We start from the raw sequence: 23189 nt of genomic DNA on the forward strand, positions 1-23189 counted from the left end.
AACAACTCCCGAATTTCCGTATCCACGTAGGACCCCTGGGCCGGTGATCAGACACAGATCGAAATGCCGGAGCTTCACCCGACCGCGGAGTCCCGACGTCCCCCAGCCTTGCTCATCAGCAGGCGTCAAGGCCCCAAAGCACGTGTAGGTAGAGCTGCACCAGACCCCGGTAGGGGCCAGAGGTGCGCATGCGCAATGTCGTGGGGGGAACTTACGGCGTCCGCGTCCTGGCGCTCGCTCCTCCTACCGTTCTTGTGCCGGGCTCCACTCCAGGAGGATTTCGAAGAGGTGAGGCGCACGGGGAAGTCGCGAGCCCAGCCGAAGGCCTGGTTTCCCGGCGTAGCACGTGTTCCGTCCCCCAGGCGGACGTCCCCGCCTCCGGAGCCTCGACTTCCCGGCGCATGGGATGGACGGCGTCGCCTTTTCTCCTCAGTCAACCTGGGTTGTGTTCACGGTGAAGAAGCAGGCCTGACGGGGAATCTGGGCCTGACCACGAGGTAAACACGTTTACCGGAACGCGTTCTTCTGGGGCTCCGTTTTAGAGCAAAAACTACATTACCCAGAAGGCTGTGCACCGGACGTCCGCGGCAGTAACGGGGCCAATGAGTGACGCGAAAGAAGAATTTCCTGCGGCCCGCTGACATGGGGGCGGGACTTCAGGCCTCCTGGAAGCAACGTCATTTGTGTGCGACGATTCCGTCCACGCCAGCTGTGGGGAGGGGTCGCTGTGCTGCGGCCGCTTCCAGTGCAGCTCTTCCAAAAGGAGGAGAAAGCGCGTTGCGACTCGCCTCCGCGCATTTGAACGAGCCGTGAGCCTCGCGGTGACCCGGGAGTGCGAAAGTCAGCCGGGGTCACCCCTCCCAGGACAGGGAAGGGGTGGCGGTCGGCCGAGCCTGCGGGACCCGCCTCTGTCGGCGCCTCTCCGGGCCCCGCTCTGTCCCCGGGGTCCCGTGATGGCGGCGGTGTGGATGGACCCTGAGCAGGTGAGTGGACGATGTTCTGGGCATTGCTGCCTGTGCTGCGCAGAGGGCTCCCGGGCAGCTGCGAGTGGAGGGAGACCTTGATTTCTGTTTGCAGTTGTGTTGTGTAGGACGAGTGGAGAGGGCTTGTCACTCACTCGATCTCCAGCCTTGTGCCATGGAAGACTGGATATGCAAATGGACGAGTGGCGGACTGTACGTAAAAGTAGAACTTTGACCCGAACTTGCAGCCACCTGCCCCGTGTCTGCCGTAAACAACCTGGGAAACCGGTCCTCTCCAAGTCACACTTGGCCTTAAGCCAGAATACTAGCTCTAGTGACAGTCTAGGAAGCTGAACAATGACTTCTGTAACTGTCGGCCCCAAATGGCCAGGATTTGATTAATAAGTGACCGCTCTCTAATTTTTTCTACATTTCCGACTTAAGACCACAAGAAAATCCATATATTCGCCCCTAACCAATCATATACGTTGTTATGTGATTGCATGTCAAAGTTTTCATAATTTACACTTTATCACCTTGTAGTCCACGTGGACGCTGTAGTTTATACACTTCTGTGCTTGTCTACCAGCCCAAAATGCTCCTGGCAATGTGAGTTTATCCAGCACCAGAACCGCGTAATAATTCATGGATGCATGGTTTGTTCCTTCGTACCAACCAATTAGTTTATTAGGAATTTCCAGGTGTTTAATTGAAATATTAATGCAAGAACCCTGATGGAGAGGACAAAGCTAGAAAGCACAGAGACGTGGGCACTGGAGTTGCAGATGAAAAACCATAAGCCAGTGTGTTGGAGTGTTTAAATCATACATCTACAGTGGTTGGACTGCCCGTTTGAGAGTGGAGTAGTAGTTGAGTTACTTATATTTAATTCGTGGATCCAATTTAGTCACATGCAGAAATGTGGTCTTGTATGTGTTGAACATTTCAGGAGACCGTGTAGAATATGGTGACGGAAGTAATGTTAACAACGCAAGCTCCGTATGCAGTGTTTTTAAGTCAGAAGACCACACTTGTGGAAACAAGATGAGTTAAGAACTGGGGACTTTAAAAAAAAAAAAAAAAAAGGAGGCGTGCCTGGGTGGCTCAGTAGGTAAAGCGTCTGACTCCTGATACCAGCTGTGAACTCACAGGCATGGAATTGAGCCCAGTGTTGGACTCCTCGCTGAGCGTGGAACCAGCTTGGGAGTCACTCCTTCTCTCTTTGTCCCTCTCCCCTCAAATAAATAAACATTAAAAAAAAGAGAGAGAGAGAAGAAGAAGAAGAAGAACTGGATGCATACAGTCCCTTTAACCAAGATGTGAAGCCCTCAGCATGGGGCAGACAGCTAGCAGTACCAGTGAGGCTCAGGTACTGCGTTTGTTACCATTATTGATATTATTATTTACTCATCCCTTTGACGTCCCAGAGCCCATGGTGTCTGCATCTCCCAGTCCACCCATCACTTCCATCGTCTTGTGTGACCTTCCGGTGGCTTCCATGGAGGAGGCTTCTTCCTTACACAGCTCTGTTACCTCCACAGCATTGCCCACTCCCCCTTGAGCCCAGCACAGAGCTTGGCGCTCAGAAGGTTCTTGGCGATCCGAGCCTTGATCACTCTGTGCCTTTATCAGGGAGGTAGGGATGAGCTCTGATCCCATCCAGCTCCCCAAGGCCAACGCTCCTACCTCTGTTTGACATCCAGGTATCAGTGACCTTCGACGATGTGGCCGTGACTTTTACCCAGGAGGAGTGGGGGCAGCTGGACCCGGCCCAGAGGACCCTGTACCAGGAGGTGATGCTGGAAAACTGTGGACTTCTGGTGTCTCTGGGTAAGTCCTCCCGACTCTCCCGTGGGGGAGACCTGCCGCCTCGTTGTGAGAGGACCTTCTGGCTGCAGGCGTGGCCCCCAGAGTCCTCACCTCTGCATCTTTGCATGTTTGTATGGTTTCTCTTCCTTTCTCTGCTGCGGGGCCGTGTGAGGTGTCCTTGAGGCAGGCATGGCCGGCCACCTGAGCCCGAGCTTCTGTGGCCCTCTCACCCCAGTGTCCGGGACAGACTGGCCTCCGTCTGAGGTTCTTATTTCACATTCCAGAGGGGGAGCTGACGGGCGGGGTGGGGGGGGAGGAGCCTGGCTGGCTCAGGTGTCCTCAGCAGGGCGGGGAGTGATGGGAAGCTCTCCAGGAGGGGAGGGAGTCAGGCCCCCCGGGAGGCCTTCGCCTTCAGCGCCGACAGGTAGACAGGTAGGGCTCTAAACAACGTGATCCCGGTGAAGGGGCTTCCCTGTTCGCGTGCCCTCGTGGCTGTCACTTGTTTGCAGGGCCGGGGGCGTCTGGCGGGCCGGGAGAGGCAGCTCGAGTAGTCCTTCTCGGGGGTTGCCAGTTTTGCCCCCAGGAGCCATTGGCAACGTCTGCGGGCGCTCTGGGCTGTCCCGCCTTGGGTGTGGGAGGAACTGGCATCTGGCGGTTAGAGTCCGGAGATGCTGGAGACACCCTTCGATGGACAGGACAGGCCCCTCAAGAGGAATGATCCCGCCTGTAGAATCCAGGGTGCCCTGGCTGAGAAACGCCAGCTTAGATGTTTCTCTGCTTGAGGTGAGTCAGCAGGAGGCCGTTCGATCCGAGGGAGAGGAGGGCTGTGGATCCAGGGCTCGGGCTGTGCACGGCGTCTAGAGGTTTCCCCAGGCGCGCACCTGCCTCGGGCCTCGACTTGCTGTTGTGTCTGCCCGGTGAGTGTTCGTGGGCATTTCAGCCTCGTAAGGTCTTCCTTCTGGGCACGGCCCCCGCCTCCTCGCCAGCTGTGTCCTGGCACCAGATCTCATGAGGCCCCTGCCCCATCCCTGTCACTTTCTCTCATCATCCCGGTTATGGCCTTCTAGGCCAGCGGTCTCAACCGGGGATGGTGTGCTCCCCCCGGGGGACACCGGGCTGTGTTTGTAGACATTTTGGTTGTCACCACTGGGATGGGGCTGGGAGAGGCACCTAGTGGGTGGAGACCTGGAGAGCTGCCAGATGTCCTTGTGATGCACAGGACAGTTTCCTCCCTGTCTTCCCTACAGAGAAGCGTCTGACCTGAGGCGCCTGGGTGGCTCAGTTGATTCAGCAGCCACGTATTGGTTTCAGCTCAGGTCATCATCTCACAGTTCTTGAGTTTGAGCCCCCACATCAGGTTCTGCTGACCTTGCGGAGCCTGCTTGGGACTCTCTCTCCCTCTCCTTTTCCCTCTCTGCCCCTCCCAATCTCATGCTCTCTCTCTCAAAATGAATAAACTAAAAAACAGTATCTTGACCTGAATGTTCATTGTATAGAGTTTGAGAAAACCTGTGGTCACAGGGCATATGGACACTTCATCAGCTGACATTGAGCAACACCCTGACATTTCATGAAATGATTAATGCCTCCTGATTATTGTTGAGGAAACATCTGGGTTCAGTGCTGAACCTTAACACCTTACCCGCAATTTATGCTAATTTCCGCTTTCAACAGAGTGAGCACGCATCCCCAAGTCGGCAGCATGAGCTTACTGGGAATTAAGAAGATGGTTTTGATTTCATTGCTGCCTCTTCAGGACAACCTGCCTTCAAGGCCAGTGACTCCAGTGTCCCACTTACTGGAGTGATACAGATTCCCGTGTTGAAGGAATCTAAGGAAAATAAAAAGTGGGTCACTCTTAGGAGAAGTGACTCATATTAGAGCCTGTTCAGGTGTTTTGAGCACTGTCCCAGGCACTGTTCTGCTCCACCCACACAATCTCGTGGCATCGCAGTCCTCCGGAAGTCTCAGTCACTGCAGTGAGTCCCTCATACAGCTTAATTTGTTCAGTCTGGAACATACATCATTTTATGAAGCTGTTCTCTGTTTCTTTGTTTTTGTCCTTTTCTGTAGTAAAATTCCTTTTTATGTTTAATGTTGATGACAGTGTATAATATTTGATGTTTCTATAAAGGCACATATGATGGTATCACTGCATAGGATTCTCAGTTTTACTATTTCTTAGTAGTTTGTGAAATGTTGAAGTCTAGAGTCGCTGAGTCTGTCCCTCCCTTGGCCCCTGTTCTCTGAGGACGAATCTTCATGCTCCCGTCCGATCTCTCCACCCCACACTTGGTCTGGTGCTACTGGCCACACACAAGGGTGTTGCTGTTTCCTCCTTGGTGTCATCTTGAGAGACAATGGTCCAGAGCCAGACCAGTGGTGTTCAATCCTAGCTCTGCCCCTTAAAAGGCTAGTTACCGCAGCTGGGTGTGCTCATTGGTAACATGGGGTTAACACTCATGTATATACTTCCCTGGACTGTAGCAAGGATGAATGGGTAACTTACAAACAGAGCTCAGAACAATGCCTGGTGTGAGCAGATGGTGTGCAGGTTAGCATTTCACCCCACTGCCACCAGTGTCTCTCTCTCATCGTGATCATCATCCTCCTCATCCTGGGACTCGACACCGCCGGAACGGTGTTGTGTAGCTTTGTGATAAACGGCACAGAGAGCGGATATGACTGGACCTGGGTGTCTGTTTTGGCCCAGCCATTCACCAGGTCTGTGTACTTTGGCAGATCACATGATTTGCCTGAGTGTTAGTTTCCTCATCTACAAAGTAGTACTCATTGCAATTGGTACTTGCTGAGGAAGCTGTGAGGAAATCCTGAGAATACTCATTTGGTCTGTGGCCTATAGGAAGAACAATACAAACCTTGGCTTATGATCTAGATAAAGACCTAGATCACTGAAGACAGATACTTAGTTTTGAATGAAGAAGTCAATATTTTAAATATGTCAATTGTTTTATTTACTCCATAAATTTCAGTTTTGAAATGACATAATGCATTTAAGGTGCTGACACAGCCTTTATGATTATATTTATTTATCATTACACCTTATATTTGTATTATGACATTTATGATTGAACTCTATATATTAGTTTTTGACTTTCTGTGAGGGAAAGAAATCTTCCTGGCAGTATGGCCTGCCTTTGGTTTCTGGGTTTGAATATTAGCATTTTGTATGAATGGTAGCAGCTTTATTCTAAGGTCTTCTTTACAGACTAGATTAAGGGGTTTATTTCTCTTCACTGAAACCCCAGCATCGTCTTTCTTTCTCCGTGAACAGGGTGTCCTGTTCCTCGACCGGAGCTGATCTGCCAGCTGGAGCGCGGGCAGCAGCTGTGGACGGCGAAGAGAGACCCGTCCCGGAGCACCTATCCAGGTAGGAGCCAGGATGCGGGCAGGTGGGAGACCCTGCAGGCTCCAGGCCGGGAGGGGACCGCGGGCCCTGGACCCCCGGGAAGCGTCTCGTTCTGGCCTCTGGTGGTTTGGAAGCCGGGGAACCCTTTGACCTAGAGTCCGCGCGCCCAGAGAGGGACCCGTGATGTCACTCCCTCCTTCCACCTGCCAAGTTTCGGTGACCGGTCCTGCGGCCCCACCAGGTTGGAGACGGGACACAGCCGCAGAGAGCCGCTCACGCGTCCCCCGCCCTCAGTGCCTCCGTCCCGCCCGCCGTCCCCAGGTCCTGTGCAGCTTAGGGCCCCCGCGCCTCCTCTCGGTCACGTGCACCCCCTCCGTCAGACCCGCCCCCACGCTCCGTGCTCGCTCTGATCATCTCCCCTCTGGGGGCTGCCGGCCTCCCCACCGCTCTCTCTGTGTGCGGGGTGCCCCTAGTCCCGGCGCCGGGGTCCGTCTGAGCTTCCCCAGGGGCTCAGACTCTGCTCCTGACGGTCAGCACTTCCCCAGCCTCGGACGTGTCCCCAGCGTGTGACTGCGGCGTGTCTGCAGGTCCTCACGTGGAAAGTGAAGTGCACCTCCGCGCCCCTCCCCCCTCCCCCCCCCCCAGCTTGAGCCTCGACCCTTCCACACTCTCATGGGCTCTCCTGTGTCTGCAGCTTCCGCGTCCGTGTAGCGGATGAGGTCTTGCCCTTGACCGGGGGCCACTTCCTGAACTGGAGTGTAGAGCACCTTTTCAGGGAAATTTCTTCCTCCTCCATTTTCTGTTTGTTGCATAATGTAACTTCAACCTTTCTCTACTCAACGTAAAATCTGCTCAGGGCCTTTACGGTTGAAGAAGGTCAGTAACGTTCCTGGCTCCGGTGGCATCCGTCTGCTCTCCGCCCCGTCACGTGTTCGCTTCTCACGTGCGGCGCTGCCCGGTGGTCCTGTAGCGGTCATCTTGCACGTGGTTACGCATCTTTGACGTTTCTTGGAGTGAGGTTGATGGATTGTGGGCTATGCAGACATCCAGGTTTTTACTGGATAATTGCCACTGTGTTCTAAAGGGCACGTGCCAATTTACACTTACAGTGGGCAAGGGTGGAGGCTTCTGCCACCCATACTTTGCCCAGTACCTGATTCTCTAAGGCTCCTCAGTTTTTGACACTCAAAAATGAATGCAAAAGTGTATCTCCTGTAGTCGATTTTTCCCCCTTCATCGAGGAGGAGCTTTAGCACCTGATCGTGGGATTATTGGTCAACCCTATTTTTTTTTGAAATGTTCTTTCATGATAAATACCTATTTTTCTATGAACTTGTTTGCATTTTCTTTTTGATTTGTAGGGATTCTTTATATATTCCTTGTTATATTCTCTTTTTTTTTTTGGTAGTAAAATATCCATAGCATAAAACTTAACATTTTATCCATTTTTTTATATTTATTTAATTTTGAGAGACAGAATGAGATAGCGTGAACGGGGTAGGGGCAGACAGAGAGAGACAGGATCCCAAGCAGGCCCCAGGTTCCAAGCAAGCGTTCAGCACACAACCTGACAAGGGGCTCGAACTCACAGTCCGTGAGATCATGACCTGAGCCGAAGTAGGACACTCAACTGACTGAGCCACCCAGGCACCCCAGCATTTTATCCATTTTTAAATATAAAGTTGAGCTGTCACCACCATCTGTCTCCACAGCTCCTCCTCGTATAAACTGGAAAGACTTTCCCCATTACACAGTAACCACCCCCAGTCTCTCTGCCCTGGCCCCTGGTCCCACAATTTTACTTTTTGTCTGTGATTTTGACTGCTGTTAAGTACTTCATATTAGTGGATCGATGCAGTATTTGTATGTGTGTGTTTATGACTGGTTTATTTCACTTAGCATAATGTCCTCAAGTTTCATTCACATTGTAGCATGTGTCTTCCTTCCTTTTTAAGGCTCGGTGGTATTCCACACCCTACACTTCGCTTATCCATTTATCACTCATTGGACACTTGAGTGGCTTCCATATTTTCGCTGTGTGAATAATTCTGTGAACATGGGTGTACAAATATCTTTGAGAAACTGATTTTATTTCTTTTGGCATCTGTCAAGAGACGAAATTGCTAGATTGTCTCATAATTCCATTTTTAACTTTTTGAGGAGCTACCATACTGTTTCCACAGAAATTATCTTATTTTACATTTCCACCAACAGTGCGCAAGAGTTCCCATTGCTCTACATCCTCCGGTATTTGTTATTTTCTGATTTTTTGAGAACCATCCTAATGGATCTGAGATGATAACTTATTGTAGTTTTGATTTGCATTTCTCTAATGATTTGTGATGTCGAACATCTTTTATGCTTATTGACAGTGTGTGCATCTTCTTTGGGAAAATGTCAATGCAAGTCCTTTGCCCATTTCTGCCATTGGGATTTTTTGTTGTTGAGTTTAAGTTCTCTGTATATTCTGGATATTGATCCCTTATCAGATATATGATGTGCAAATATGTTATCTCATTCTTTGGGGTATCTTCTTTCTCTGTTGATAGTATCTTGATGCACAGTTTCTTAATTTTTATGAACTCAAATTTGTTTATTCATGTTGTTTATACCTTTGGTGTCTCATCTAAGAAGTCATTGCCAAATTCGGTGCCGTGGAGGTTTTGATCTATGTTCTCTAAGAATTTTATAGTTGTAGGTCTCACATTTAAGTCTTTGATCCATTTTGAGTAAGTTTTTGTATATGATGTTAGATAAGGGTTCAATTTCATTCTTTTGCATGTAGATACTTAGTTTTCCCAGCACCATTTGTTGTAAACGCTGTGTTTTTCTCCACTGAATGGTTTGGCACCCTTGTCAAAAATGATTTGATGATAGATACTAGAGTTCATTACTGGGGTCTTGATTCTGTTCCCGTGGTCTGGATCTGTTCATGCCAGTACCATACTGTTTTGATCACTGTAGTTTTGTAGTAAGTTTTGAAATCAGAAATTTTGACTCCTCCAGGTTTGTTCTTTTTCAAGATTGTTTCAGCTATTTAGGGTCCATTCTGATACCATATAGATGTTATGATGGATTTTTCTATTTCTGCAAAAAATGTCTAGGATTTTGATAGAGATTGCATTGAATCTCTAGATCACTTTGGCTTATGTCAATATCTTCTTTTCTTAATTTTTTTAATGCTTATTTTTGAGAGAGACAGAGAGAGAGGATGGGGGAGGGGCAGAGAGAGAGAGAGGGAGACACAGAATCTGAGGCAGGTTCCAGGCTCTGAGTTGTCAGCACAGAAACCAAAGCGGGGCTCGAACCTTTGGACTGTAGGATTGTGACCTGAGCCAAGTTGGACACTTATATCCATATCTTAAGAATATTAAGACTTCCAGTCCAAGACTATGGTATGTGTTTCCATTTATTTACATTTTTAATTTTTCTTAGCAACATTTTGTAGTTTTCATTGTATGTCTTTTACCTTGTTGTTTAGGCTAACCACTAAGTATTTCATTCTTTTTGATGCGGTTGTAAGTGGACTTTCTTTGTAATTTTATTTTCATATTATTTATTATTAGTATATAAAAATGCAACTGATTTTCCTGTGTTGACTTTGTATCCTGCTGCTTTGGTGAACTCAGTCCAACAGTTACTTGGTATGGCGTCTTAAAGAGTTTTCTACATATAAGATCATATTATCTGCAAACAAAGATAATTTTACTTTTTCCTTTCCATTTTTGATGCCTTTTATTTCTTTCTTGACTAATTCCTCTGCCTAGAACTTCCAGTGTTATGTTGAATAGAAGTGGTGATAGCATATATCCTTGCCCTGTTCCTGGTCTTAGAGGAAAAGCTTTCCGTCTCACCATTCTATATCATGTTTGCTATGAGTGTTTCATATATGACCTTCACTGTATTGAGAAAGTTTCCTTGTATTCCTAGTTTGTTGATTGTTTTTATCATGAAAGGATGTTGAATTTGTCAAAGGCTTTTCGGCGTTAATTGAGATGATTGTGTGAGCTTTTCCCTTCATTCTGTTTAATGTGGTGTATTAACATTTATCAGTTTTCATATGTCAAATTGCTCTTGCATTACGGGAATAAACCCCACTTGGTCATGGTTTGCAATCCTCTTAATATACTGCAGAGTTTGCTGATATTTTGTTGGGATTTTTTTTGCATCATTGTTTATAAGGGATATTGATTTGTAGTTTTCTTGTAATGTCTTTGGCTTTGGTGTCAGGGTACTAATGGCCTTAATGAATTAAGAAATGTTTCATCTTTAATAATTTGTAAGGGTTTGAGGATTGGTATTCATTCTTGTAAAATGTTTGGTAGAATTCATCAGTGTAGCCATCAGGGCCAGGGTTTTTCTTTGTTGGTAGATATTTTGCTACTAATTCAATCTCCTTACTAGTTATAGGTTTATTCAGATTTTATGTTTCTCCCTAATTTAGTCTTCATGGCTTTTGTGTTTCTGGGAACTTGTCCATTTCATATAGGTTATACAATTTGTTGGTGTACAGTTGTTCATAGTACTGTCTTATACTCTTTTTAAAAAATATGGGGCGCCTGGGTGGCTTAGTCGGTTAAGCGTCCGACTTTCGCTTAGGTCATGATCTCACGGTTCATGGGTTCGAGCCCCGCGTCGGGCTCTGTGCTGACTGCCAGCTCAGAGCCTGGAGCCTGTTTCGGTCTGTGACTTCCTCTCTCTCTCTGACCCTCCCTTGCTCCTGCTGTCTCTCTCTCTCTCCTAGAAATAAATAAAAATATTAAAAAAAAAAAATATTTCTGCAGGGGTGCCTGGGTGGCTCAGTCAGTGAAGCATCCGACTTTGGCTCAGGTCGTGATCTCAAAGTTTACAGGTTCAAGCCCCACATTGGGGTCTGTGCTGACAGCTCAGAGCCTGGAACCTGCTTCAGATTGTGTCTCCTCTCTCTGCCCCTTCTGTGTTCGCTGCGCTTTCTCTCTCTCCCAAAAATAAGCTAAAAAATTTAAAACTTTTTAAAAAAATTTTGCATAATTGATAGTAATGTCCCCACTTCTATTTCTAATTTAGTGCTTTGAATCTTTTCTTTTTTTTCTTTTTAGTTCCATAGCCAAACGTTTGCCAGTTTTGTTGATGTTTTCAAAGAACCAACTTTTTGTTTCATTGATTTTCTCTATTTTCCTATTCTCTATATCAATTCGGTTTAAACTTTATTATTCCCTTCCTTCCCCTAGCTGTGGTTTCAGTTTGTTCTTTTCCTATATCCTTAAGTTGGCGTTAGTTTGGTTGGAGATTTCTTTTGTTATTTAGCATTATAAGCTATCAATTTGTAAGCATTTATAGCTATAAATTTCCTTGTTAATGCTGTTTTTATTGCAGGCCATAAGTTTTGATATGTTAAAATTTCATTTTCATTAGAAATGAATCATAGTTTACATATCTTTTTAAATATGTTGAGACTTAATTTTTGGCCAAACATGGTCTATCCTGGAAAATGTTCCAGGTACACTTTAGAAGAATGTGTATGCTATTTTTGTTGGGTAGAATAGTCTGTATGTGTCTGTTAGGTCCAGTTAGTTTATTATGTTAAGTCCTCTGCTTCCTTACTACTAGTTTGTCTGGTTGTGCTATCCATTATTGAGAATGGGATATTGAAGTTTCCATCTATTCCCATAGGATTGTCTCTTTCTTCCTTCATTGTGTTGCTTTTTGCTTCATATATTTTGATATATTTTTTTTTAATATTTTTATTTATTTCTAGGAGAGAGAGAGCGCGAGCAGGGGGGGGTCAGAGAGAGAGGGAGACACAGACTCTGAAACAGGCCCCAGGCTCTGAGCTGGCAGTCAGCACAGAGCCTGACGCGGGGCTCGAACCCATGAACCGCGAGATCATGACCTAAGCGAAAGTCAGACGCTTAACCGACTGAGCCACGCAGGCGCCCCTGATATGAAATATTTTTATTTAAAAAAAAATTTTTTTTTTCCTGAGAGAGAGGCAGCATGAGTGGGGGGGGGTCAGAGACAGAGGGAGACACAGAATCCAAAACGGGCTCCAGGCTCTGAGTTAGCTGTCAGCACAGAGCCCAATGTGGGGCTCGAACCCACGAATCATGAGATCATGACCTGAGCCGAAGTCGGATGCTTAACCGACTGAGCCACCCAGGCGCCCCATATTTTGATATGAAATATAACCGACTGAGCTACCCAGACACCCCTAATCCTTGTTTTTTAATTGGAGAGTTTAATCCATTTACATTAAAGGTAATTACTGATGCAGAGAGACTTCTGTCATTTTGATATTGGCTTTTTGTATACATTGTAGATTTTTTGTTCCTCATTTCCTGCATTACTGTCTTCTCTTGTGGTTAGTTGACTTTCTGTAGTGAAATGTTTAAATTCCTTTCTCATTTCCTTTTGTGTATATTATCCGTAGATGATTTTTTTGTGGTTCCCATGGGGATTGCATTTAATATCTTAAATTCATAACACTAATTTGATTTTATATCAGGAGAAAAAATTCTCCTTTACAGTTCTCATCTCTTTTAGTTGGTCATGTCACAAAATAACATCTTTATATATTGTATGTCCCCAAATTTAATAACTCTTTTAAACACATTAGTCTCTTGAATTATGTAGGAAACTAAATGTGGAGTTATAATGTGAAGTTATAAACTAAAGTTACAGTAACACTACCTTTTAATTAATATATTTTTTAAAATAGTCTCCTAAATTATGTAAAAAACAAAAGTATAGTTGTAAACCTTTGTTAAAATAGTAGTAGCTTGGGGCGCCTGGGTGACTTAGTCAGTTAAGCGTCCGACTTTCGCTTAGGTCGTGATCTCGTGGTTCGTGGGTTCGAGCCCCGCATCAGGCTCTGTGCTGACTGCCAGCTCAGAGCCTGGAGCCAATTTCAGAGTCTGTATCTCCCTCTCTCTCTGACCCTCCCCTGCTCACGCTGTCTCTCTCTCTCTCCTAGAAATAAATAAATAAATAATATTAAAAAAAATAAAATAGTAGTAGCTTTTTTTTTTTATAGATTTTTTTTTTGTTGTTTTATTTCTAGGAGAGGGAGAGACAGCGTGAGCAGGAGAGGGTCAGAGAGAGAGAGGGAGTCACAGACTGAAACAGCCTCCAGGCTGTTTTTGAGCTGTCAGCACAAAACCCGATGCAGGGCTTGAATCCACAAACCATGAGATCGTGACCTGAGCTGAAGTCGGACACGTAACTGACTGAGCCGCTCAGGCGCCCTGAGATCTTTATTTTTTAATATGGCTTTGAATTGCTGTCTAGTGTCCTTTCATTTCGCCCTGCAGGATTTCCTTGAGAATTTCTTGCAGGGCAGATGTAGTGATAACAGACTTCTTCAGGTTTTACATATGGGAATGACTTAATTTCTCCTGTCACTTTTAAAGGAGGATCCTTTTTTTTTTTTTTTTTTTTTTTAAGCTCATTTATTTCTTTTGAGAGAGAGAGCAGGGAAGGGGCAGGGGGAGAGAAGGAGAATGAGAAGCAGGCTTCACACTCAGTGCGGAGCCCAGCGCAGTACTTGATCTCATGACAACGAGTTACTGTACTCTTTGGTTTCTATTTAGGTTTCTTGCTCTTTGCTGATACCTCCATTTTGTTTATATATAGTTTTCTTGACTTTCTCCATATCTTACTTTAGCTCTTGGAGCTTAACTTAGTTGTTGTAAATCACATCCAGTACATACGCATCAGGTGTTTTTTAGGACCAGTTTTGGGAGGGGTTCCAAAGATGGACTACCATGTCCCCTGGGACTTGTTATATGGCATTGATGTATGGCAATACATGTATGAAGTATTGGCACCTTAGGTATTTCACTTGGCTTGAGGGTTCAGAGTTTTATTCACTGCCATTACATAAGCACAGTTGATTAGATCATTTCCTGCCTGACTCCTGCCCCTCCCCATCTCTTTCCAGAGGGCTAGTTCCTATTTTATAGCCCAAAATGTAAACCCTCTCATCACGTCACGTCACATCACGTCACGTCACGTCACATCACATCACTTTCTAGTGTGGTGAACCATTGCCCTGAGTCATCGCTTAAGCATGAACAGTCTGGGGTCCCAAATGAGTTATCCATTTGTATAATTATCCAATCTGGAACTGATAGTGTTTCCCCTCCAGCACTTTGTCTTCTAATCCAACCACTTCCCTGGGTCTCCCTTCCATGGCATCAACAGCCCTAGGATCAGGAAAGGAATTGTTATCTTGGGATTCAGAGATATCAAGACACAGAAACACTGTTTTCATCTTCATTTCTTTTGTTGTTCATCTCACCGAAATGCTCATTTTTCTCCTGTGTTGGCATTACCAACAGACCTGTTTGTGTATTGGATTTATTTCAGGTGACAAAGGAAAACCCAAGACCATAGTATCTGCCATTGGTGAGCCAGCCCTGTCTGAGGGAGACCCCCTCCAGGAACAAGCAATACAAGGAGTTGTAGGAGACTCCCAGAATGGCCAAACCAAGGATCAGAATGGGTCATTGGAAATGCAAGGACATTTGAGACCAGAGCTAGATCCCCAGAAAGAGAAGGTCCATGGGAAATCAAGCTCTGAACATGGCAACATAGGGACGGCTGATAATGAGTGTTCAAAGATTGTACAGAAGTCAGTCCCTCTGCGAGTTGTTGTCCATGACCATGACACATGTGGATCAGGTAAAGATCCCACGATTCGAGAAGAAGAAAATATCTTTAAATGCAAGGAATGTGGGAAAATTTTTAACAAGAAACGCCTCCTTGCTCGACATGAGAGGATTCACTCTGGAGTGAAACCCTATGAATGCACAGAGTGCGGGAAAACCTTTAGTAAAAGCACTTATCTCCTCCAGCACCACATGGTGCACACGGGGGAGAAGCCCTACAAGTGCATGGAGTGCGGGAAGGCCTTCAACCGCAAGTCACACCTTACCCAGCACCAGCGGATTCATAGTGGAGAGAAACCTTATAAGTGCAACGAGTGTGGAAAGGCTTTCACCCACCGCTCTACTTTTGTCTTGCATAACAGGAGCCACACTGGAGAGAAACCCTTTGTGTGCAAAGAATGTGGAAAAGCCTTCCGAGATAGGCCAGGTTTCATTCGTCACTACATAATCCACAGTGGTGAGAACCCCTATGAGTGCTTCGAGTGTGGCAAGGTCTTCAAACACAGGTCCTACCTCATGTGGCACCAGCAGACTCACACGGGGGAGAAGCCCTACGAGTGCAGCGAGTGCGGGAAGGCCTTCTGCGAGAGCGCGGCCCTCATCCACCACTACGTCATCCACACGGGGGAGAAGCCCTTCGAGTGCCTGGAGTGCGGGAAGGCCTTCAACCACAGGTCCTACCTCAAGCGGCACCAGAGGATCCACACCGGGGAGAAGCCCTATGTGTGCACCGAGTGTGGAAAGGCCTTCACCCACTGCTCCACTTTCATCTTGCACAAAAGGGCCCACACCGGAGAAAAGCCTTTTGAGTGCAAAGAATGTGGGAAAGCCTTCAGCAATCGTGCAGACCTCATCCGTCACTTCAGCATCCACACCGGGGAGAAGCCCTACGAGTGCATGGAGTGCGGGAAGGCCTTCAACCGCCGCTCGGGGCTCACAAGGCACCAGCGGATTCACAGTGGAGAAAAGCCCTATGAGTGTGTCGAGTGTGGGAAAACCTTCTGCTGGAGCACAAACCTTATTCGACACTCCATCATCCACACCGGGGAGAAGCCCTATGAGTGCACTGAGTGCGGAAAGGCCTTCAGTCGCAGCTCCTCCCTCACTCAGCATCAGAGGATTCATACTGGGAGACACCCCGTCAGCGTCGGCGCCACAGAAGTGGGGAGACCCTTCAAGAGTGGGCAGTCCTCCGTCAACCTCCAAGAGCTCCTATTGGGGAAAGACTTTTTGAATGTAGCCACTGAGGAAACCTCTTACCCAGAATCTGATGGTTCATACCAAAGAGAAACCCCTCAGTTTTCTTCCCTGTGAGATGTCCTTCTGTTGCAGGATATCCTTTGTCTTCTAAGGAGTCATACTGGAAATTCTTCCAGCCCAGAGCCTTATTCTTCATCTGAGAACTCATCCAGGGAGAGACCCAGTGGTTATGTGCATGTAGGAAAACCTTCAGTTGTGTCTTTTTCCTTAATTTACACTGCAGTGTTATCTCAGGAATTTTTTTTCTTTTTTGTTTTTTAAGGATAGACTTAGAACAGACAATGAACTGCAAACACAGCTTCCTTCCGACTTCCTTGCCAGGCCTTTGGCACTTTGTCATGGATTCCTTAGTTTACTTGGCAGTAGGAGGCTTTTGTTAGAGGTATAAAGGACCTAGACTTTTTATCTGTCCTGTATATACATTCATTGCTCTCCAACATCAAGAGAGGTAGACAGTTGAGGGCAGGTTCAGAAACTCATGAATGTCTTCTCTGTTCTAAAACATTGTCTCTGTTCTCAAGGAGCTTAATTTTTGTGAGAAATGTAATGGCTAAAGCCATCAAACACCTTTATACTTGAGATGAGAATACACATATGAATGGGCACATCTTATTGCACCTGTTAAGACTGTTGAAGGCTTTGATTAAAAAAAAAAAAAATGTTTTCTTCATGTGGCTTTAAGGAGCTGATACACAGACATTTTCTTGGTCCTGTACTATTGGTTCACTTGATTGCTATAATTAGGTGGTAAATATTTTAGTTGCATAAAATGATTACTTTTTTTCTTCTTTTTTTTTTTTTTTTAATTTTTTTTTTTAATGTTTTATTTATTTCTAGGAGAGAGAGAGAGAGACAGCGTGAGCAGGGGAGGGTCAGAGAGAGAGGGAGACACAGAATCTGAAACAGGCTCCAGGCTCTGAGCTGGCAGTCAGCACAGAGCCCGACGCGGGGCTCGAACCCACGAACCGCGAGATCATGACCTAAGCGAAAGTCGGACGCTTAACCGACTAAGCCACCCAGGCGCCCCTTTTTCTTCTTATTTAAAACCGATTTAGCACTCTCATTACTCTGAATTTCCACATAAAGATTTAGAGAAGCTTGTCTGTTTTTATGGGGAAAAAAGTATCAAATTTCAATAGAAATTGAGTTAAATTGTCAGGTTAGTTAAAGAATTGTCTTCTTTATGGTGTTGTGTCTTCCAGGTCATGAATGTGGTATGTCTACATTTATTTAAGTATTGCTTGTCATTTCATCACTGTTTTATAAATTTCAATAATAGGTTCTGAATGATTTTTATAAAGTTTATATTTAGGTGGTCTTTTTTTTTTTATGATAAATAGATTGATTTTAAACTTTCAGTTTCCACACAAGTTTTTGTAGTATACAGAAATGTAATTAATTTTTCAATGTCATTTTGGTATTCTACAATCTTTCTGAACTGTAGGCATTTATTTGTTTTGATAGAATGCTTGGGTGTTTTTAATATAGAAATACCATCTGAAAATGGAGGTAGTTTTATTTCTTCCTTACCACCTGTATACCTATTTTCTTTTCATGGACTAGCTAGGATTTCCAATACGATGTTGAATGTAGTAGTAAGAAAAGCTATCCTTGTCTGGTTTCTGATATTAGGGATGGAACATTAAGTTTTTTGTCAGGTATGATCATAGAAATTTCTTTTTTTTTTTTTTTTGATCATAGAAATTTCTTAATCGAGTTTAGAAATTTTCCCATATTCCTAACTTGCTGTGTTTTTTTTTTTTTGTTATTGTGATTGAGTGTTGAATTTTGCCATGTGCTTTTTCTTTGCCAATTGATAGAATCATATTTTTTTCTTCTCCAGCTAGTTGATATGATGTATTACATTGATTTGAGTTTTGAATGTTGAACCAGCTTTGTATTCTTGAAGTAAACCCTACTTGATTATATAATTATTTTTGTATATTGTATTCCAGTATTCAATATGCTAGTATGTTGAGAAAATTTTTCTCTAATTTCGTGAGTGATAATGATACGTAGTTTTCTTCCTTTTGTTCATGTTTGTTTGTTTGTTTTTTGTCTTTGTTTGGTACTGTCATTGGTTTTGGGTCTAGGTGATGGTGGCCTCCCAGTATGTATTGGGAGTGTTCTTTGTTATGTGGAAAATAGTGCATAGAATTGGTTTTATTTGTTCTTTTAATGTGTGGTAGCATTCTCCAGTGAACAATTTATGCCTGGAGATTTTTCTTTTGGATGCTTTTTAATTATGTATTTATTTTATTTAATATGTATAGAATTGTTCAGAGTATCTATTTCATATTAGATGAATTTTTGTAGTTGTCCTTTTCTAGGAATTGTTCCATTGCATCTAAATTTTCTTTTTTGTTTCAAGTATTCCTTTTTTATATTGTTTATGATGGAAGAATCTGTACCTATATCTCTTGTTATATTCCTGATGTTGGAAATGTGTCGGTTCTTTTTATTTTTGTTAATCTTCTGAGATGTTTATCAATTTTTTTATCTTTTTAAAGAAGCAGCACTTTATACCACTGTTTCTCCTCTGTTATCTTTTTGTTCCTAATTTCACTGGTATCTCTGTATCGATCTTTATTATATCTGTTCTTCTACCTGCTTTGGTGGTATTTTCCTCTGTAGTTTCTTAAGACGGATGCTTTGATTACTGATTTGAGATTTTTTACTTTTCTAATGTAAGCCTTACATGCTATAAATTTCCTTCACAGCACTTTCCTCACAAGTTTCAATACATTTTAATTACATTTCATTTGGTTCTAATAATTTCTTCAGTCAAGACTTCTTTAACCCGTAAATAACTTAGAAGTATATTGTTTAATTTTCTAGCGTTTGAAGTATTTTATGCTCTTTTTGTTAATGACGTCTGGTTTGTTTTATATTTGATCTGGCTGTTTAAATTTGCTGAGGTTTGCTTTAAGATCCAAGATATGGTCTATCTTGGTGAATGTTCCTATAAGGTTGCTTGAAAAGAATGTGTATTCTACTGTCGTTGGGTGGTGTTTCTATAAATGTCCACATGATGTTGTTGGTTGATGATGTTAATCAGATTTCCTAGTCCCTGCTGATTTTCTGTTTAGTATTTCTATCAAGAGCTGAGAGAGGGATGTTGAAGTCCTGCATTATAATTTTGGAATTGTCTTTTCCCTTTTAAGTTCTATCAGTTTTTGCTTTGAGTATTGAAAGGTCTGTTGTAGGTGCATCCACATTTAGGATTGCTAAATCATCTTGGTGTATTGATCCTTTTATCATTATGTAATGTCTCTTTTTGCCCCTGTAACTTTTTTTTTTTTTGAGTATACGTTATCTGATATTAATACAGTCACTATTGCATTTTTTGGTTAATATTTTGCATTTTTTGGTTTATATTTTTCCATAATTTAATTTTCAAACTTGTCTATATCACATCTGAAGTGAGCCTCTGTGAATAGCACATATTCAGGTCATGCTTTCTTTTTACTTACTTTCTTATTTCTTTTTTAAATTGCTGTATTTAGACCATTTAAATTTAAAGTAATTGTTGAAATGTTAGGGCATAAGTCGGCTAGTTTATGATTTGGTTTTTCTTGGTTCCCTGTTTATTTTTCCTCTGTTGTTTTGGGTTTTGTTTTGTTTTTGTTTCTTGCTTTGCCTTCCTGTGAGTTACTTTAACTTTTAGAATTCTGTTAGATATATCTGTGATGATTTTGAGTATATGTCTTCGTATTTTACTGGTTATTTTAGGTATTATTTCATACATACATAATTTTATTACAGCCTACAGTATCAACATCTTAGCACTTTGATGTGTAGAAACCTTATTTTCATTGGGTCCTTTTACAGAAGTATTTCCTCTTCATACACTGAGCATCATATTGGATGATGTTCTTTTTTGCTTCAACTATCAAACAATTTTTATACAACCTATGAGAAGTGTAATGTGTTTACCTCTACTTTTATCCATTCCATTGTTCTTTCTTCTTGAAATCTCAAGTTTTGTTTTTCCTGTTAACATTTCCTTTTTTGCAAACTTCTGTATAGATCTTCCTGGACTTATGATGGAGTTACATGTCGATAAACCCACCGTAAGTTGAAAATATCAAGGTCAAAAATGCATTTAGTACATCCAACCCACTGAGCATCACAGTTTAGCCCAGCCTACGTTAAACATACTCAGAATGCTTACGTTGGCCCACAGCTGGGAAAAATCATTTCACAAAAAACCTATTTGATAGTAACGTGTTGACTATCTTGCGTAATTTATTGAATACTATACTGAAAGTGAAAAACAAAACAATGATTGTATGAGTATTTACCGTTAACATAAACATAGCTGAAAGCACACTAGGCCTAAAGAATGTTTGAAACACGGAACTAAAATTAATTGCTGGATAATGGGGATGCTACAGAGACGAGATCATCGATTTCTCTATCTTCGGAAGGAAAGTAGCTGGTAGAAGGCACCAGGGCATCATGCTTGTTGATGATTCAACCAGTATAGTGTTCCTTAGGAAGACACCAAGTTTTGATTATGCACTTTGTTTCTTCTTTTCACTATATGTTTCTCTATAGCAAGCAACAGTGTCCTGTATCTGCCTGTCAGCTCTTGTTAATGTCTTGTAACTGATATCTATTTCTTCTAACATCCCTACTCACTGCTGATAGTGGCAGTTACCTCTATCAGTTTGTTTGCTGTAAACTTTCTTTTTTTTTTTTTAATTTTTTTTTTAAATTTTATTTCTAGGAGAGAGAGAGAGAGAGAGAGAGAGACAGCGTGAGCAGGAGAGAGTCAGAGAGAGAAGGAGTCACAGACTCCGAAACTCCGAAAGAATCTTGAATGGGTGGGGTGTTGTCTTGCCTACAATAGTCTGTTGCTATGTAGTAAAGCAGTTCAAAAACCAGTCTTTAAACAGTGCTAATGTGATCCAGGTTTTCTTGTTATGGCGATGATAAATGGGAAGCACATACTTGCTCACATTCTTGCATACTCTAGGTGGTAGAGTAGAGTGGTAGAGTGGAAAGGCTTTAATTTGAAATCTGCAACATTAATACCCACAAGTAGCATTACATGACCTTTCAGTGCCTTGAATTCTGGCACTGTCTTGGGCTCTTGACTAATGCATGTATGCCCCAGCATACATTTCCAGAACAAGCTTGTTTTACTGACCTCTAATATTTGTTCTGGCAAGTATTTCTTATCCACGATTATCCTATGCAGCTCTTTCCTAAAAGCTTCAGCACCATCAGTATTGGCACTTGCTGCCTCACTGCTGACCTTCACATGAAAATTACGGTGACTCTTGAAGCATTGGAGTCTTCAAGCATACGACTTTCTGTGGACATTTGCATGCATTGGATCATCAGCATGCTCTTTTAGTGGATTGAAAAGACTTCTTGCCTTAGCCTGGATTGGCAGTGGGCGAAGCAGTGTGCACTTCTGTATTTGGTCTTCTGTCCACATGACAAGTGATTTCTCCATGTTACCAGTTGGCCCATCTCTTTTCTTCATGATGACAGTAGATTTAACCAATACTGACCATTAATGTGGCTGACTGTTGATTGAGAAGGTCCTAATGCATACAATTGCTTGGCACCTTCATGCTAGGCATTTACCTTGAGTTTCATCTCAAGAGTAATTAACCTTCTCAACAGAAGCAGGAGACACAGATGGGTGTTTTGTAGACGTGATGAGATGGATGCAAAAATACAATGTCCCAAAACTCCAGCAACAGTACAATGTAGAGTTTCAGTAGTTTACCCTTGTGATTGCAGGGCTGACTGGGAGATGTGGCTGCTCCCAGCGTCAAAAGAGATTATTGTACTGCATATTGTTAAAGAAAAAAAGTCAAAATGAAGATTTGGAAGTACAGTTTCTGCTAGATGTGTATTACTTTCCCAATATCATAAGGTTAAAAAATCATAAAACCAGTGTAAGTCAGGGGTCATCTGTAATTAGGTATTCTAATGAAAAATGTTTTTTTTTTTTTTCTATAAATGTCTCAAGTCTCCTTCACTCTAGTAGGATATTTTTGTGGGCTATATAGTATTTGGGGTCAGGAGTTCTTTTATTACTTGAAAAACATGTCATTTCCTTCTGTTCTTGGTTTCAGATGAGAAGTCTGCCATTTTGACCCATTGTTCTGTCTGCAATGCATCTTTCTGTCAAGCTGTTTTCAGAGTGGTTTTTTATTGTATATAGAGTTCAGAAGTTTGATTATGATACAACCTGGCATGAAATTTTGAGGGGTTTATTCTTTTTGCTGTTTGCTTAGCTCTGAATCTGATGGTGTATGTATGCCCTTTGCCCATTTGCAAGATTTTTAGATATTAATTCTTTAAATATTTTTCAGCTACACACTTTCTCCTCAGGACTCCCAATAACACCAGTGGTAGATCTTTTGTTCTTTCCCCAGAGGGTCCTCAGACTCCCACCCCCTCACCCCAGTCTATTTTCTCCTTGTTGCTTAGATTGATGAATGTCCATTGATTTCCTTGAGCTCACTGGATCTCTCCTCTCTCATATCTAATGTACTATTGAGCTAACCCAGTGAATTTTCATTTTGGTTTTTGAATTTTTCAATTGTTTAATTTCTGTTTGTTTCTTTTATACATCTTCTATTTCTCTGCCTAGTTTGTAGCACCAAAAAAGGACTCTGAGAAAATAGGCCAAATTGTGTAATCCAAAGTCATATTTTCTGGTGGTTTATCTTGATATTGGAATAGAAATCCTGAATTGTATGGAGGAAAGGAAGGCCTACAGCCTTCTGTGTTGGTTTCCATAAATATTTATAAGAACAGACATTGAAATGGAGAGTGAGTGATCTGCATAATGAAAAGAAGCAATTACTAGTAATTTATATGGAAAAAAGTTTTAGCATTCCCAGACCCCAAGCCTAATCTTAGGCTTTTTTTTTTTTTTAATGTTTTTTTAAAAATTTATTTCTGAGAGAGACAGAGTGAGCAGGGGAGAGTCAGAGAGAGAGAGAGAGAGAGACTCAGAATCCGAAGCAGGCTCCAGGCTCTGAGCTAGCTGTCAGCACAGAGCCCAACACGGGGCTCGAACCCACGAACTGTGAGATCATGACCTGAGCTCAAGTCGGACGCTCAGCCGACAGAGCCACCCAGGCGCCCCCCTCTTAAGCTTTTCTGGTA

At 43.3% G+C, this 23189-nt stretch overlaps 2 protein-coding genes across 2 annotated transcripts in view; both read left to right on the plus strand.

Annotated features, from left to right (window-relative positions):
- Positions 1–721: 721 nt before the first annotated feature.
- LOC120221572 (zinc finger protein 805-like) lies at positions 722–16827 on the plus strand. Its single transcript, XM_039219048.1, has 4 exons — positions 722–983; positions 2666–2792; positions 6067–6162; positions 14488–16827. The coding sequence occupies exons 1-4, from the start codon at positions 954–956 to the stop codon at positions 16101–16103; spliced, it is 1869 nt and encodes a 622-aa protein (XP_039074979.1). The 5' UTR covers positions 722–953; the 3' UTR covers positions 16104–16827.
- The window catches only part of LOC120221571 (zinc finger protein 543-like), a 45850-nt gene continuing 28771 nt past the window's right edge, over positions 6111–23189 (plus strand). The window contains exon 1 of the mRNA XM_039219044.1: positions 6111–6162. The gene's annotated coding sequence lies outside the window, so the exon portion shown is untranslated. The remainder of the gene's footprint in view (positions 6163–23189) is intronic.

Source organism: Hyaena hyaena, unplaced genomic scaffold, assembly GCF_003009895.1.
Source record: "Hyaena hyaena isolate Hyena2069 unplaced genomic scaffold, ASM300989v1 scaffold_787, whole genome shotgun sequence".
Taxonomy (NCBI): Eukaryota; Metazoa; Chordata; class Mammalia; order Carnivora; family Hyaenidae; genus Hyaena; species Hyaena hyaena.